Genomic DNA, 18765 nt, shown 5'->3' with positions numbered 1-18765 from the left:
AAAATTTTTCTCCTTGAAGCCAAATTTTGACTCTTCCCTCCCCCTTTTCTTATTGACAGTACTATTTATCGTTTCTTTAGATACTGAAAAATCATGGCTTTCACAATATGTTTTAATAACTAAATACAAATAATTTTCTTCGGAAAGAGCACAAACGTAGCATTCCATCCATTGCTTCTTTAAAAGTGCCATTCTGCATGAAAACAAAATTGTCAAGTAGCAGATGATAATTTAAACTTCCAAAATTACAGCTGCAGCTAAAAAAAAATTCCAAGCAGGCAATTTTTTTTATATACCAAAGCAAATTAGTCTAAAAATTGTGCAAACTACCTCTGTAATTTCTAGTAATTTTCTCCAAGGTTACAAACTTTATTAGAAGCATAATGCCATCGGGTGTTGTAACTGAAATTTATAGTAAGAAACAAAGAAGTTTTTAATTATTTATTACATAAAAAGATATGTATTTTTGCTGTATGCATCAAAGGAAAATTTTATAAATGAAAGAGAAAGAATAGGTTTTCGTTATTTATTTTCAAGTTTTGTACCACTCGGAAAGCTTTTGTAATCTGTTTATTTTTAATTCAAAATAATTCAAGTTTTGTATTGAATAAAGTACTAAATAATAGGAATTTATTCAATACATTAGAATTACTTAAAATTCATTTTGTCTATAAGTTTTATATTTAGTTGTCACTATGTTTGAATTACAAAAAAGAAATTTCTCATCATTTACATCAGGAATTTCTTGCAGATAACAGCCCTTAGATTTCAGACAAAATACAAATTGGAATTTTGCCCTTTTTGTCATTATTATTACTGTTAATGCGTGTTTTGATAAATATTTTGTAGATAAAATTTAGTTAATTTTTGTTTTATTAAAAAACTTTCATTTTGGTTTAAAAAATCTGAAAGGTTTCAGACCATAATGGTTAACCAATTTGTTACGGTCTTTTATGCCTCTAGTTCACAGACTATCAATCAAGCGTTGCATTCTCACCTGCTCCATTCTCCCCTCCCCCCTTTTTTTTGTCTTTTTAGTTTATGGGTAAGCACCTTTTTCTATTTATGCCAAATACAATTCAACAGCAAAATCACAAAAAAAATTTAAACGAAGCTTAGCTGCATATGTTTAGAATTCCTGATGCAGCATTAAATATTGGCATACAATTTTCCTATTTTTTCCAATATTTTCTAAATTTATCATATCAGTGCTAGGTTTCTTAGTAAGATGGCTTAGAAAACTTTTTTTTGTCACTTTATTATTAACATTTTGTGTGTTAACTTTATTTATAAAATATCATGTTGTTTGCACTTTACACCACATTATATTGAATTTGACAAGAAAATCACAAAAATTTAAAAACAGCATATCTTTAGAATTTCCGATATACGGTCTCGTGCATTGGACATAAAAATGTTTTACTCCGTACACTGTTGCTACAGCTCGTTTTCAAATTTTCATTAAAGAATCTTGTTTTCAATTCAATTCATTAAAGAATCAAAAATTCATTAAAGTTTTACAAAATATGAAATCATGAATTAAATGCATTTTTATAATTTAAATCAATCCAATACAAGCCAATATTCTTAGGAACAGCATCTACTGCTTTCAAACAGCTTAATTTATTAATCCACAGCAGACAGATTTGGTTTGAAAGATAAATATCTTACATTTGGACGAATGGCAACAGACTAGGACTTTTAGAACTTGCATTTGGCCTGAATGCAATTTGAGTTTGAAACCACTGTGTTACAGAATCGGGGGCTTAGCAGTAGCATAATAAAAGAAAATAGTGAAAATTTTGTTTATGCTCAATATCAGTTACTTAATTTCTAAATTCAAAACATAAATTAAATGAAAAGGTATCATTTATTAAATTTCTAAATGCAAAACATAAATTAAATGAAACGGTATCAATTATTAAATTTCTAAATGCAAAACATAAATAAAACAGAAAAGTTGCAAACAAAAGATATATATTGTACATCAGGATATGGAATCAGAATTTATCTTAATTATATATTTATTCTCACTACCCACATAAGCTTAATTTGGAAATAGGACAGGAAGGGGAGGGAGTTATTTTCTTTAATATTTATTACAGTCATTTTTTCTTTTTACTGGAAAATCATACATAAGCAAACTTGTATGCATAGTTAAAATGCTATTGTTTTAGAACTACTATATAAATATGGAGGAAGACCCATTAGGGAGATGCTGTGGAAGGTCTTACTATAAACAGCACACAATAAGCTATCATGCATCAATTGTCAAACAAGCTAAATATAACATTCCACATAAAAATCGGTTATTTCTAACTAATTTTATATAGACACATTATAGACAACTTCTAACTAACCAGTCTTGAAAACGTTATATTTGTTTATTGCAGATAGGTAGAAAAATTATTATCACAAACCTTCAAAGCCAAAAAAATAAAGGTCTACAGACAATAAAGAAAAATGTGTGGGACAACAACAGTGCCAACAAATGACACCAACATATTTGGGATTTTTTTTTTTTTTTTTTATTGTAAATACGTATTATGACACCAATATACATTATCTATGAAGGAAGAATAAATTATCTTTGAAATATAATAACTATCTACAAAATGCTTCAATATCATGTCATGTTTCTACTGTTTTTCATCAAAACTATTGTAACATATATGCATATTTTATGAAAATTCAAAATATTTCAACTGCATTTCATACTTAATTTATTAATAATCATACTTCATGTGCTTTAATCTTTGCATAATCTTTCGCCTATGCCTTTGTGTCTGGACTCTGAGATTTTGATTGGCAATTGCTTCTATTTGTTGCAGATCTACTAAACCATCTTCAGGCATCAATGTCTGTACCCAAATACGGCAAATGTTATCACGGCAGGAAGTCACTAGCATATTGGCAACTGAGTCTCTGTCCAAAATAAGTATTAAAATCAATACACAATCATAAAACATAACATATTTTTTAATTGAAAGTAAACAAACAGTTTATTAATTATAAGGAAAAAGGGAGATAAATCACAGTACACAATTTTAAACAGCACAATATTATTTTACATGATTTAAGTTAAATTCAAGAATAAAAAAATTGGTTATTTTAAATTTCAGCATTATATAAAATAGAATTTTGAAATTTGCTCACTCTAAAACCAATAGTTCTGCAGATTATAGGTTAGGTTTTTTTGAGTTTTGTTTATTTTTCATTTCTTGCATTCTAATTTTTGCATTAAATTCGGATTATTTGCATTAAAGTAATCATTAAAACATACCATACCTCATAAATTACTTTCCAAAATTTTTATAATTAAAAACTATTATTTTAATTACAGTTACGTACAATGGAAATAATGCAGGTACAAAAGAAAACATGGAGAGATGGAAATATTTTGAAAAAGTAAAGAACTATTTTATAAAAAATACATCAGAAATAATTTATTTTAAAAACAAATTGGTACATTCACCTGCACCACTTTCCAGAGTAATATTATGCTCTTAAATGAAAGAATGAATTACACTTGCTTCTTCAATTAAAATATGTTAAAAATATGGTGAAATTTTGTTAAAAAGCTTATTGTCATTAAATAAAGATTAAATGCAATATTTATTATGTCATTAAATAAAAATTAAACGCAATGTTTATAAAATATTTTATTTCTTAATTTGCATTAAATGCAAAATAAGAAATAATAAATGCAAAATAATAAATGCTTTCAAATTTTCTTTTACCTTTAAAAAAAAAAAAAAAAAAGTTCATTTATACACGCTAATAACGTTACTAAAATTTTGCCTTTTTTCCTTTAATTATTTATTGTAGCAATACAAAGTAATGAAAACATGAAATTAATACATAGGCTGTTCGCACACTTTTTAGATGATTTTCAATGTATTAAAAGAAATATTTTAGCTAAAATTTTTGTGTTTTAAATGTTCTATTTGATAACCCTTATGCTTCAGTATCTTTCTACATCATAATTTCCATGGCAATAAAGCCTTTTGTAGTATCGGAACAGGTATTTTATCACGTTCCTCTTGAGCTTTCTAAAGTCCAATTAAAGTTGTAGGTCGATGTTTCGAAAATCCTCTTTTTAAAAGTCCAAACGTGCAAAACTATCCAGAAATTTAGTAGGCATATGAGTAAAGAGTATGTTCTTAATACCCATTTCTTGTTCCATTTTTTCCAGGAAATTAACAGTAGATTTTGAGGTATGACTCCATGCTTTGTCTTGAATCAGTTCTACTGATAAATAGCACTATAGGTAAAGAGAGCTATTTCATATTTGAAACTGAATTTTGAGTTTCATATTTGAAAACTGGGTACAAAATATGTTCCTGATAATACGTGGAGTTGACCTTAACATTTTTCTTCACTCTCTTTATTTTTAATTTGCCGTTATACAAAAAACCAGCAATGAACATAAATCCCTTTGAAAACTCTCTTTAGATTTTTTGAACCATGTTTCAAGATTTATTTCTCTTCTTTGATGATATTTTCCATTTTTGTATGGATAAATGTTTCTCACAGAGAATTCTGCAGTGCATTCTGCGTTCGACAATGTGACGTGGAGAAGGATGATGCACATTATGTTTTTTGCCTTTATAAGTTTCAAAACAATATTAATTATTCTGTTTACAGTTGACTGGCATTTTAATTATTTTGCAAATGTCCTTTGACTTGGTAGGTTTCTTTTAACATTAAAGATATGACCTTTGCAACATTTGAAACATTCCGTTTTTACTTTAACATGTATTTGGAAACCTTTTTCCACTTGAAGCCAAACTTTGGTAGTCCCCCCTTCCTTTCTTATTGTCAATTTTATCTGACGTAGTTTAGATATCCAAAACCCATAGCTTTCACAGTGATTTTTAATAGCTAGATATGAACAAATTTCTTTGGAAAGAGTACAAACATAGCCTATCCACTGCTTCTTTAAAATTGTCATTTTGCATGAAAACAAAACTGGCAAGTAGCAGATTATAATTTACACTTTAAAAAATATAGCTGCAGTTGAAAAAAAAAGTCCAAGCAGATAATTTTTTGTTATTACAAAGCAAAATCGTCTAAAAAATGCACGAACAGCCTCTGTATTTTATAGCAGATTGTAAGATATATGTAAATATGTTGAGATGAACTTTTAAAGATTTTGAATTCAACATCATTTTTTTCATTTATTTCAAGTTAAAATACTCAGTTAATTTCAAGAGATAATATGGGTTTATCTTATTATTATCATAAGTACACAAAAAGTAATAAAAGTACAAAGCAAAATTACCTTAATTTCAGATATTTTACTCACGTCAATAATTATAATTCACATTTCACATTTTCATTAAAATTTCTCAATTAAATCAATATCAGTAGTCAAATACTGTGCGGCTCCATCATACTAGTTTAAAACACCAGAAGTAGTATGAGTAGAATGTATCGCATTAGTGGGATATGTTTATATGGGCAAACTAAAATATTTAAAGGTCTAAACCACTAAACTAAATCACCAACTAAATCACAAAAAACTTTACACAAAGAGAAGGCATTTAAAAAATTAGAGCTCTTTCACTGTGTTATGTAACAATATTAACGCTTTATATGCTTTAGCCTCAGCAATTTCACTTCAAAAATCAAATTTTTAATTACCTCGTGATATATTACGAATATTTCAAATTATAATATTTTAACTCTAAAATAAACACAGTCCATGATTTGAAAAATTACAAGATATGCTAATTAAATAACCTATGACATAGTTTAAGAATGTGCATTGTAATGCACAGATGTAATCAAATACTGCAGCAGTTCTATAGCCAATCTTCATTTACTGAATGCAGCTCTTTCCAGTTAACCTCAACTAAACCCATAATGAGAATAAGAGAACATGAAAGTCCTAATCCAAAACTCTCTAAGGAAACTATCACACATCTGTCTATTTCAGACGAACAATTATTTCAAACAATATTTCTACTGGTTTTATCATTAAAAGAATTCCACGATTTCCCCCCTTCTCTTTTTGCAAAAAGTTGTAGATATTATACTTTCAGCTAATCACCATCAAACAAAAAGATTGATATTGGAGTTCTTTCTTGGTAGTCTCTTTGTAATGGAGAATCAGTTTCCCCTTTACATTGTAACCCCAAACTGATCTGCCATGAAGCTGTTTTATTTCATGTAACAGCAGAAATACCACATCAAACACTTCTTCTGATATGCTTCAAATATCTGATACAGTCTTAAGAGAAACATAGGGAAAAAGTAAATAAGAATAGACACTTTGCCTGAAGAAACAGCTCCAAATAATGCATCATGAATAAAAGCAAATATACAATTTTTTTATAACAATCAACATGCATTCTCAGTACTGACTTTGAACTCTCCAATAACTGCTAATTTTTCACAATGAATGAAATTTCTGATGTGAATAAGAGAAGAAACACGTACAAGTAGCATGTGGATACTTTATGAGGTAGGTGTAAAACTTTTTTGGCTGGAATTGGTCACCCCAAAACAGGTTTTCTTCACAAGTGAGTTACACCCTTCTCCATTTCACCTATTATTGTAAACTGCTCAGTGATGAGTGACGAAACTAACAGAATGCAAAATAGCGACTCGTATGTACAGAAAGTCTAATTTTATGTAAATGTATTAATTATTTTTCTCCTATCTGAGGGCATCTTATCAAACCAATAATTTTGAAGTAACAAATATAGAAAAATATTTTTATTTATATAAAACAATATAAACCATTATATTATACATAACAATATAATGAAATTCAGAATGAAGAATTACTGAAGTGCAAAATAAATGAAAAAAAATTTTAAAAAAGGCACTACTTAGGCATAAATTTGCTAGTCTTCCTCCAAGATAAACCTGAAACTGCTCGAGGATGGGCAATATATATGAAACTATAATTCAGATCACCTGTAGTTCCTACATGTCGTTGAGATGAAAAGCTCACTGAAATGGAAAATTCATAAATAACTCAAAATAATATTTTTAATTGCAAATATATTTCTAAGAGGTCCCAACATAATACACAAAAGCAAGCAATACTATTTAAATGGAAAATTACAAAACATCAGTTTCTAATTTCATTAAAAAGAAATATTTAAAAAATAATTATACAAGGTACTGTTCTCTGTTATCGGAACCGGATTCAGAAATGTATGTACATATGCATACATGAACACGTGTGGACGTATGTATGCAAGGTGTGACACAAAATGAGACTAAGTGTGTAGCTAGAAAACAGAGTGGAGTTAGCAACAACTGCTTAGGTGATGTCATGCCACACACCTCCTCTATCTATGTGGCCAGTTTCGACTTAACCACCAGTGAGGAGTACTGCATCATTGAGTGAACATGTGCAACTGCATTCTGTTGAAAAAATGTCTAATGTAAAAAACAAACAGCGAGTCAACATCAAGTTTCTTATGAAACTTAAGAAATCAGCCATGCAGGAAACATTTCAAATGCTAACCGAGGCTTATGGCAATGAAACTGTCTCATGCATGTGTGTTTGAATGGCATAAGCAGTTTTCAGGGGGAGGGACAGTATGGAAGATGATGAACATGCTGGCACCCAGCATGTTCATCATGATTGAATGGGTTCCCAATGGTCAGACTGTTAATCAATACTAGAAAGCCTGGCGGTCGTACGAAATGACCGCTGTTTTAGATATTATAAATTGTAATTAAAATGTTTTGTGCAAAGGTGTCTGCTAATTCAAACTGAATTACCCAGGGCAGGCGGAGAGGACGCCGCTTTGCTTACTGCCCCACGGGGTTTCCCCCTTCTACTTGCTTAATTGCTTAAAGTAGAGTGCAATGAAAGAAACCATTGGTGGCACATTTCTTGAGAGCCACCGCCAGTTCAATAAATAAAGGTGATTTAAATAATAAAATGTTAATTCACATGTCACAGATCTCTTTGTATATAACATTTCTTGTGTAAATCTTTCCATCATTTTTAAGCACGCCTTGCAGAGGACATCCATTATTTTTAATTTTATGTCCGTTCTTTCATGAACTCTTGAACAGGCAACATAAAGTTGGCTATGTCCAAATGCAGGTTCAAGTAAAAAAATGGCAACATGCTGACTTATTGATAATCATAGCAAAGGCAAGTTTTACAGGGAAATTGTCTACATCTCAATTAAAACGGCAACCCTGTGCCGTGGCAACTTCACCCCATTGGCTAGTACAGTTACGGAAGCAACCAATAAACTATCGGCGACAAACAGACACTTAAGCCGCATATATATATATGGGGTGAAGTAACAGTATCTCCTCCGAAACGGCTGACTCGCGGGCTTAACAAAGCACACCGTTGGATTCCACAGGTCTGTGGCACACCATTTTGACCATTTGCATCTTCGTAGGACTTGAATTAGCTGAGATATTAATTAAAAACGAATTTTCCCCTACATTTTCCGCTTCTTTCTTGGGTTTCTCCCTATTAGACGGATTTGGCTAAGTGCCAAATTCTTTTTTCTTGAATATCTACAGAACAGCACCAAGTTGAAATTCCAGATGCGTATCCTTGGATTCCAAAAAATTCTCCAAATCCATCAATACCGTTCTCATCTTTGTACGACTTTAATCGGTTGAGATATTATTGGGTTGGCAACTAAGTAATTGCGGATTTCATTTATAGATGGCTTCAGTTGAATTTTTAGGGTTGCAGACATAGTACAAATATAAAACACATTTTGTTATTTGATAGTTGGCAATTCAGCTGTCAATCAGTAAAAAAAGTTTTTTCATCGGTTGCGTAGTTTTCGTTTGGCATTCGTTGAAAGATGGAAAATTAAAAGGAACATTTTCGTCATAGTTTGCTTTTTTATTTCCGCAAAGGGAAAAATGCATCGCAAGCTCATAAAAAGTTACGTGCTGTTTGTGGTGCCTTAAAAGAACGGCAGTGTCAAAATTGGTTTGCCAAATTTCGTTCTGGTGATTTTTCACTCAAAGATGAAAAATGCTCTGGTTGTCCAGTTGAAGACGATGACGACCTAATCAAAGCAATAATCGATTCGGATCATCCCAGTACAACACGTGAGATTGCAGAGAAGCTTCATGTATCACATACATGCATTGAAAATCACTTAAAACAACTTGGCTATGTTCAAAAACTCAATACATGGGTTCCTCACGAACTCAGAGAAACACATTAACAGCTGCGATTTGCTAAAGAAACTTAATGAAAATGATCCATTTTTAAAACGACTGATAACTGGCGATGAAAAATGGGTTGTTTACAACAATATCAAGCGGAAAAGATCGTGGAGCAGGCCAGGTGAACCAACTCAAACAACATCAAAAGCTGACATTCATAAAAAGAAGGTTTTGTTATCAGTTTGGTGGGATTACAAAGGAATTGTCTACTTCGAACTCTTACCACCCAACTGAACGATCAATTCTGATGTCTACATTGAACAACTAACGAAATTAAACAATGCAGTTGAAGAAAAGCGGCCCGAATTGACAAATCGAAAAGGTGTTGTATTCCATCATGACAATGTAATGCCACACACATTAAAATTATTACACGGCATAAATTACATTACACGGCAAAAATTATTGGAGCTTGGTTGGGATGTTATGCCACATCCACCATATAGTCCTGACCTTGCACCATCTGATTACGTTTTGTTTCGATCTTTACAAAACTCCTTGAATAGTAAAAATTTCAATAATGATGATGATGTCAAATCGTCCTGATTCAGATTTTTGCTAATAAAAACCAGAAGTTTTATGAATGTGGGATTATGATGCTGCCTGAAAGATGGCAAAAGGTCATTGATCAAAATGGGCAATACATTACAGAATAAAGTTATTTAGTTCCATGAAAAAATTGTCTTTGATTTTCTAAAAAAAAATCCGCAATTACTTAGTTGCCAACCCAATAATTAAAAACTGCGGAAACATTAATTTCCGTGCTCATTTTTCCGAGTGGCAACCAAAAACTATCGGCGATACACACTTTAACCGCTTATATATATAAAGATTACTACACTGAAGTACTAAAAAGACTTCAAGAAAAAAATTAAGAAAATAAAGGCAGCCACAGTTGTGAAGTGATGGATGGCTGTTGCACCAGGACAATGCACCCACTCACACGGCCCTATCTGTCAAGCAGTTTCTGACCAGCAAAAACATTACTGTGATGGGGCATCCTTCTTATTCCCCTGATTTGGCTCCATGTGATTTTTTTTTTTTTTTTTTTTTTTTACTTCCTAAACTTAAATCTTACTTAAAGGAAACCCATTTTACTTTAGCTGAAAAGGTTCAGGCAAAAACGGAGAAGCTCCTAAAGGGCCTTCAAAAAACCTTGTTCCAGAACTGTTACCAGTAATGGCAGCAACGAATGCAGAAGTATGAGAATGCTGAAGGGAACTAACTACTTTGAAAGTGATAATGTCACAGAGAACTGATTCTGTAAGTACAATGATTTATTGGACCAGTCTCATTTTTTTTAGTCACACCTTGTATATCTACGTATGTGCATCCATCCATACACACATACATACTACATCCATTCATAAATTTCTGAATCTCGTTCCGATAACAGAAGAGTACAATTTCTATGTGTTACCTTTAAAGAGTTAAACATCATAAAATAATATTTTATAAAAAATATTCAATCACAACACCTTTCATTCATTATCAGCAAAATATTTTAAAAAATATTCACAAAATTTTAAAAACCTTAGAAACCAGCATTTTGTAAATGATCTATAAATGCAGGTACCACATATAGTATTTACTTCCCATGAATAATAGCAACATAATTTTTTTAGATATAAGTAAGGAAACAATAAACTTGTAAGCAATCTGTAAAGAAATTTATAAGCAATAGTTAGCTTTCATAATTAAAAAAAACCCTCTAAAAACACATTCCAAAAATTTTTAAAGCCAATATTTTGAAATGATACAGTCATAAATGCAGATATATATATATAGAGAGAGAGAGAGCACTCCTTTCTCAAGAATAATCATAGCAAAATTCTGAGCAGATTTTGTAAATAAAGTACTTTAATTAAAAATTCAACTACATACAGAGATCCAAAAATGACCAAAATGGCAACACCGAATGGGAGCATTTTGCAAACCATAGATTACATTGCATCTAGTAAGCTCAGGATTTCCTAAGCCTATATGCCAAGTGGCATCAGACCGAATAGAGAGGCTTGTCTCTGATTTGTGTGTGGTTCTGCTTATAGCAATCTGTCATTTTTGTGATGGGGAACCACCAAAAAAAAGTGTGCAAGAGGTTTTTTGTTGTTGTTGTTGGCATAGAGAAAAATTACAGAAGAGATTGCTGTCATTCTTCAGCAAAATGATGATGCTTTTCAGTGCATGAGTGGTTGGTTCTACAGATTAAAAAATGACAACATGTTATGTGAGGAGTGCTAAAACTTGAAAAACCAAAGATGAGCAGAAATGAGGAAAATATTTAAGAAAGTCATACTATGTCATAAAAAAATATTTACCAATCACTGGGGGGGGACAAACACTATTTGACAGTTTTTTGGAAGAACATCATAATGCTGTGTTAGTATCACTTTTTTCTAAAGCGAACCAGTGAATAAAAACAGCAACTTAATTATATGGGTAAGGTGCAAGAAAATATGTTGCTTTTCTTGAATAATATTCCATGTCAAGAGTTCTATTTGAAGGGGATTAAAATATGTAAGGGTATGACGTAAAACTATTTCAGGATTTTTTGGGTGTAGCCTTTCACACATAAATTTTATAACCATTCAATACAATCTCAAAAAGAAACGAATTTTTATTTAATACATACCAATTTTGCTACTATACCATATTTTTACTAAGCGATCTGCTTTCCCAGCAGAGGCAAATAAGGTACCATCAGGTGAAAACTTCAGAAATGCAACTGGTTGGGCGGTCCTAGGCAAATTACATATCATTACATCACTAGCTTTGCAATATAATAATTTATGATAATAGAGGAAAAAAGACTTGACACAAATTAGAAAAGTATTGTAAATTTATCTCGAGAAAACAAGCAAACTTACTTGCATATCCAAACAGAATTCCATTTGCACTGTTCATCTATGTCAGTAATACAGCCATCATCATCAATGCATTTCACTTGAATATTTGTAGGTTCTTCTTCGATTATATCTTCTTCCCCTGTAGCAATGGATAGCTGCCATAACTGAATACTATCTCCACCAGTTAATAGCCGAGTCCCTAAAACGTAAATGCATAATGTATTTTCTCTTAGAAGGTAAAAATAATATCAATGATGCCTGTGGTCTAGAGTGGTTAGCAAAATTGGTACTTGCAATATTAATGCAACCACCCTGGCTTAATTTGGAGATTTTTTACGGGTGAAAAAGAATGATAACATAAGTCACCATTCAATGCAATTGTAAAAATTTACTTATTACATGCATAAATATTATTACAAATATATTTCAATTCTAATTAGGCATTTATCCAAAAAATCAATGAATAAATCCACTTAAAAGTTGGTTTTATTCCTTTTGTTTTGGTGAAAATTTAGTGGCAAACAGATTCAAAACAATTGTTTCCTTTAGACATTTTGCAGCAAGACACAGTACTCCTGCAGAAATTTTACCACAAAGGTTTTAAGTTTTTAATGTTTTTCCGTTGCAGGCAAATTCTACAAGTGCATGCTTTAAAATTCAGTTTATTGAAAAAATACCACAACTTGTTTACAAACCAAAGTAGAACTTGGGGTATAAGAAGAAGAATACATTCGAAAATGGTGGCATTAGTTTTTTTTTTGACTGAAGGATTGTTATGAGCATGGCTGTCAGATTTTCACTCACTCTAAAAATCTGGTGATTTCTACCAGGGTGGTTACGATAATACGTAAGAGTACTACAAAATTTTATAATTAAATATTTAATAGAAAAAAACCATAATCATATAAAAAGGAGCTCATTCCAAAAACGATTACTTTTATTTACTTCAGTTTACATAAAAATTACACAATTTCACTGAAATATCATTATTAGTCATAGTAAACATCAAAATTGCTCGATTCCTAGTAAAAGCATTATTAATTACAGCATATGTTGACTCAAAAACAAGACTTAGTTCATTATTGTAAAACTACATCCTTCTGCATTTCAACATTTTAATATTAAAAAAAGAATTTAAGGAGGTTTTAACTGCCAATTCATTTTAAAACCTGCATTATATATTTTTGATTTTACCTCATTTTGTCTGCAATTTCTACTTGCTTTGTTTTTATTTGGTTATTTTTAAATTATTATTCAGATAATTTAAGACATTACTTAATACAGTCAAAAGTCGTTAATCCGGACTCGTCGGGACTTCGGCGATTCCGGATTATAGATCATCAGTTTAAATCTGGTAAGATGGCATGCAGAAATTATAAAATTAAAAATATGAAACCGTAATTTATGAAATAAAGAACAGTTATGATCTCAAGGGTATCAAAATTTACAAAAAAAAAGCTTAATATTTATTTGTTTACTTTATTAAACATTTCTTTCAATGTAAGTTGTTTAAGTTGCTTCATTTTTTATGTGATAATACTTTCTCTTTAACCCGCGGGAAAGCGCTGGGATGTATCATACCCCAACCCTACCTAAAACCCCCCAATCCTACCCCAATCCTAAAAGTGGAATATTCCTAACTTGTGAAACTGAAATTCTGTGCTGCTTTGAGTAGCTGAGTTTCTAGTTGTGGTTGATGTTCAGAACCGCTTTTTCTTTGCCTGCCTGCGTGTTTCAGAAAAAGATTTATCGGTATTTTGTTGGAACTGGGATACGACACACCTCATGCGCCTGTCCTTGTAAGTGTTTTTCTGACTGAATATTTAGCTCAGAAATTTATTTCTAGAGTGTAAGAGTAAGTATTTCTACTCACAAGTGATTTTAAAGTACTTGACATTAAATTCTTAAAAATTTCTAACTGATTATGGTAAAAAGAATGACTCTTTATGAATTGGAGATGCAACGCTTGCGAGATTTATTAGAAATATTTGAAAGCGATGAAGATTGCATTTCGGAAACTAAAAATGAAGCTAGGAATATTTTCTACACTGTTTTGGTTTCAAAAAAGATAAAACATTAATTCCTGATGTTCCTAAAAAAGGAAAAACTGTTCTTATGCTTTCAACATTATATAATGATCATATTACAGATGATACTATTGGAGAACATAAAACGTCAGGAATTATATGTTTTTATAATATGAATAAAGGAGCAGTGGATATGGGGGATGAAAAATGTCAGCCAATTATTCAATTGCCAGAATAACAAGGAGATGGCCAATGGTAATTTTCTTTCCTGCACTGAATGCTGCTGTAATAAATGCTTGAATTATATTACATTCAACTGCTAATCCACCAACCAGAAACAGAAGTCTGTTTTTGAAGGACTTAGCATTACAATTAATGAAAAAATGTCTTGAGCAAAGATCAGAGATTAATACTTTACCAAGAAACTGACGTGCTGCATGCAAAACAAAAGCAGAAGTTTCGACGAAGAATTAAATTGAATACATGAAATTCGAAACAACTAAGTATGAAAGATGTGATAAATTTTTTGCCTTTGCGCCAAGGACAAAAGAACGTGAATGCAATGTTTAAAATGTGAAAACATTCTGTGCCAAGAACACATGAATGTACTTCGTTCAATGTGTTACGAAATAAAATAAGCATTATGTATTAGAGATGCAATGAAAATTAGAGGTATGATGTTTATTTTTTTATTATTTTCATTTATCTTAATTTTAACTCTAAGATTATTTTGGAAATTAATTTTTGAAACCAATTATTATTCACATATTTATAATACACGAGAACAAGAAAAAAAGCTTTAAAACGAAATAAAACTATTTTTATCGTATTTTAAATATTGGGGTATGTGATACCCCACACGCCAGCTCTAGTAACTTATCTTGGTGCAACTTCCGCCGTGTTAATTCTATAAACAGACATAATTTCTTGTTCAGTTACAAAGTTCCGCTGTTCAAGTCCTATAATTGCTGTGTCAAGAATACCGACTAATTTGTCAATCGAAATTCTTTCATTTTCGAAGAAGGTCACTTTCTTCGCTATCGGAAGCGAATTATAATGACGAGGAATTTGATTTAAATCATATCAAAGACGGAGTACATCGAGATGAAATACTACATTTAGTAAGGAATTATAGGCCAAATAAAATAAAAACATCTGCCTGAAGATAAAGATAGTGCTGACAGATCAAATTCCAGTTCATTGCACGCCGCGATGTTCTCCTCCCCACACACACACACGCAGAGCAGTGTGAAATTGATAAACAGATTTCGGAATGGTTAAATAAACAATTTTTTTTTTTTTTTTTTTTTTTTTATTTTTTTTTTTTTTCTATTTTCCTTTATCCATTTTTTGCAGCAATTCCACTTCTTGTTTAAAGGACTTCAAAACATACTTGTGCTTTGTAGATCCTTTACATATTAGTAAATATATATCAGAAATTCTATTTGACATAATCAAAAGTTCAAGCTTACTTTTATAAAATTGCTCTTACAGTCTGCAAAAAATAATAAGCCGGATCCAATTCGATGAATAAGGAACAACGCAATCTGCAACATTAACTGAATTAGATAATTTTAGCTTAGCTTATACCGTCCGTTATACATTAAACGTGCATTCGTAAACATATTTTGCGCATGTGCACACGCATATTCGCAGCCATAAAGGTTGTTGGCTTTAGTTTTCCACATGCAAATTTTTATCGGAGATCAATCGGCAGTAAGCTAACGTGGTTGCCGCTGATTGGCCGATGACGTCAAGATCAGCGGGTTGGGAACAAAGCCTTCACTACATTATATTACGGAATTAAAGCTGAGTTCAGGCCGCTGATACAAGAATGTTCAAGTGGTAAAGAAGCGTGGGAAGTTCTACAGAAGCAATTCGAACTCAAAACAAGAGCAAGGATAATTCAGTTACTGGATGAATTTTTTAGTATTAGATATACGCCAAATGAAGAAATAGGATTATTCATCGCGAGGATAAGAATGACTGCGAAGAAGTTGGATGAAGCCAGTCACAACTTGGCAGATCTTTTTAAAGGATTCCAGGCAATATGGAGATTACCCCAGGAATACTCCGGCATTGTACAGTTGATCTATAGGTGAAAGGACGAAGATTTTACGCTGGAAAGAATTGCTGAAGAGCTGGTAAGGGAAGAAAGCCGACTTCGCCAGGTAAATGCCGATTTAGCAGACAGCAAGGTAAGCAAGTTTAATACTATTGATTCAAATGCAGGGAAAGATAAAGTTGAAAATAAAACTAAATCTAAGAAAAAGATGGGGAATATGAGAATAGGACCTTGTTTCAGATGTCATAAATTTGAGCCTTTTAATCGCTCAATGTAAAGAAAATGTAAATAAAAATCAAAAGTTTAAAATAGACGATAAAAATGGATAGTTTGAAGATAAAGAATTAATGTTAGTAGAAAATTATGTAACAACTACAGATAAAGGAGGTAACGCAGATAAATTTAATTGGGTTGTAGATACTGCAGCTACAACTCATTTCTGTAATAATAGAAATTTAATGACAAATTTCAAAGAAATAAACGATATACGTATGTCTTTAGCTGTAGGAAATTGTGAAAGTAAAGTACTAGGAAAGGGTACCGTCAAATTTGCAGTAAAAGTAGGCAATCGAATAAATTGGATTGAGTTAGATAATGTGTTATATAATCAAAATCTAAGAAGAAATTTATTATCGGGAGCAAGGTTCAAAAAGGCAGGTGCTCATTTTGTGATTTCAAAAGGGAAGATGTGGATATATTTTAATAATTGGGATAGATTATGCTACGCTAAACGATATGACGGACTTTATCACGTAAAACCATTTAGATATGCAACAGGTAAAAGGGAAACTGGTTACGGAAAAGAAATTGGAAAGTTAAATAAAGTAGACGATGCAATGCTATGGCATCGGAGATTTAGCCACGTAAATTTTGATTATATTAAGAAAACTAGTTACCAGAAATTGGAAAACCAATAGAGAGGTGTGAATTGTGTATTATTGCTAAATCTAGTAGAATAACTTTTAAAACTGTTCCGAAGAGATCGGATAAACCATTGCAGTTGATTTATTTAGATGTTTGTGGCCCACTACCAGTTCCATCTAAGGGTGGGAGTAAATATTTTCTTGCTATTGTGGATGACTATAGTAGATTAGTAACAGTGTATTGTATGAAAAATAAAAATGAATCGTTCTACAACTTTAAGAATTATCATAGGCAAATGGAAAGACTGACGAATAAAAAATTAATAAGGATACGCACCGATAACGGAGGGGAATTCTGTAACAGGCAATTCGAAGGGTACTTAGCCAAAAATGGAATTAGTGTTGAACGCACAAACGCGTACACCCCAGAAGAGAACGTTGTGTGTGCACGTTTTAACTGAACGGCATTAGACGCAGTTAAAGCTATGCTTAGTGATGGTAAAATGAGTAAAGAATGGTGGGCAGAAGCTCTTGGCTGTTTCGTACATACGTGGAACAGAGTATGTCATAAAAGCAACCGAACTCCTTATGAAATGTTCCTAAATAGAAATCCCAGTGTTGTTTATTTTAAAATATTTGGATGTAAAGCCTATGTTGGCGTGCCAAAACAGATTAGAAATAAATTACAAATGAGGTGCAAAGAAGGAATCATGGTAGGATATGCGAAGGAAACTAGGGGTTATAGGATATGGCTGCCAGAAGAACGCAAATTAATAGAAACCTGTAATGTGAAGTTCGATGAAAAACTGTATGCAGCAAATGGCATCCTGGAACAGAAATCAAAACCTAAATTTAAAAGACTAGAAGAATCTGAGCTATTAGCAGAATCAGATGAAGAACAGGAAATTTCTAGAGAAGAAATAAAGTTGTCAGATGACAAATCTACTCCGAAAGAAGTATCAGACTTAAACTGGCAAAGAAAAGCAGTTAAAAGGCCAGACGGAACACATACAGACATACATTATTATGTAGAGGGAACAGACACCCATTTTAGATCCTATAATGATATTGAAAAGTATTGTGAGGGAAGAAATATTAAATTTGAAAAAGATAAGTTCAATTTTAGTGGAAAAAACGAATACTCGGGGAAAGTTAATTTTGTAGAACAGGAGACTAGCTCCATGTCTGAAGAGGCAAATTCCGCAGAAATTGTTATCCCACAAAATTTTAAAGAAGCACGAAAATCAGTAAATGCCGAAGAATGGGATAAGGCAATGAAAGAAGAAATTGACATAAAGAAGAAAAAAAAGGTTTGGGAATTAGTTGAAAAGCCAGAAATTAAAACTATGATAGGAAACAAATGGGTTTATACGCTAAAAAGAAATGAAAAGAATCAAGTGGTTAGATACAAAGCACGTTTAGTAGTACAGGGATTCAGGCAGAAAAGAGGTGAAGATTTTGATGACGTTTACAGTCCTGTAGTAAATTTTTCAATCATAAGAATATTTTTCACTATCCTGGTATGTTTACATGGATGGACTAATTGTCAGTTAGATGTAAAGAACGCATATTTATATGCAAACCTAAATGAGAAAATATATATGACCCAACCAGAGGGATTTATCGAAGAGAAAAATAAAGTGTGTTTATTACACAAGGCCATTTATGGTCTACATCAAAGCGGCCGTGAATGGTTTTGTGAATTTGATAATACTTTAGAAAATCTACATTTTAAGAAAATACAATGGTGTAATTGTGTTTATAAGAGTTCAAATGCAATTATT

At 31.7% G+C, this 18765-nt stretch overlaps 1 protein-coding gene across 4 annotated transcripts in view; it reads right to left on the bottom strand.

Annotated features, from left to right (window-relative positions):
* The window catches only part of Rbcn-3A (rabconnectin-3 alpha), a 266480-nt gene that overhangs the window by 212997 nt on the left and 34718 nt on the right, over window positions 1-18765 (bottom strand). For all 4 annotated transcript variants that reach the window (XM_085810399.1, XM_085810400.1, XM_085810401.1 and 1 more), the window contains exons 6-9: window positions 12048-12225; window positions 11813-11919; window positions 6840-6963; window positions 2740-2925 (exon numbers count right to left, since the gene is read on the bottom strand). In XM_085810399.1, the coding sequence (XP_085666525.1) occupies window positions 2740-2925; window positions 6840-6963; window positions 11813-11919; window positions 12048-12225 (595 nt within the window). The remainder of the gene's footprint in view (window positions 1-2739; window positions 2926-6839; window positions 6964-11812; window positions 11920-12047; window positions 12226-18765) is intronic.

This window comes from Stegodyphus dumicola, chromosome 2 (assembly GCF_044657685.1).
Source record: "Stegodyphus dumicola isolate Sdum_Otavi_A_Nest chromosome 2, ASM4465768v1".
Lineage (NCBI taxonomy): Eukaryota > Metazoa > Arthropoda > Arachnida > Araneae > Eresidae > Stegodyphus > Stegodyphus dumicola.
The sequence above is the reverse complement of the archived record's forward strand: the minus strand, read 5'-3'. Positions and strand labels throughout refer to the sequence as shown.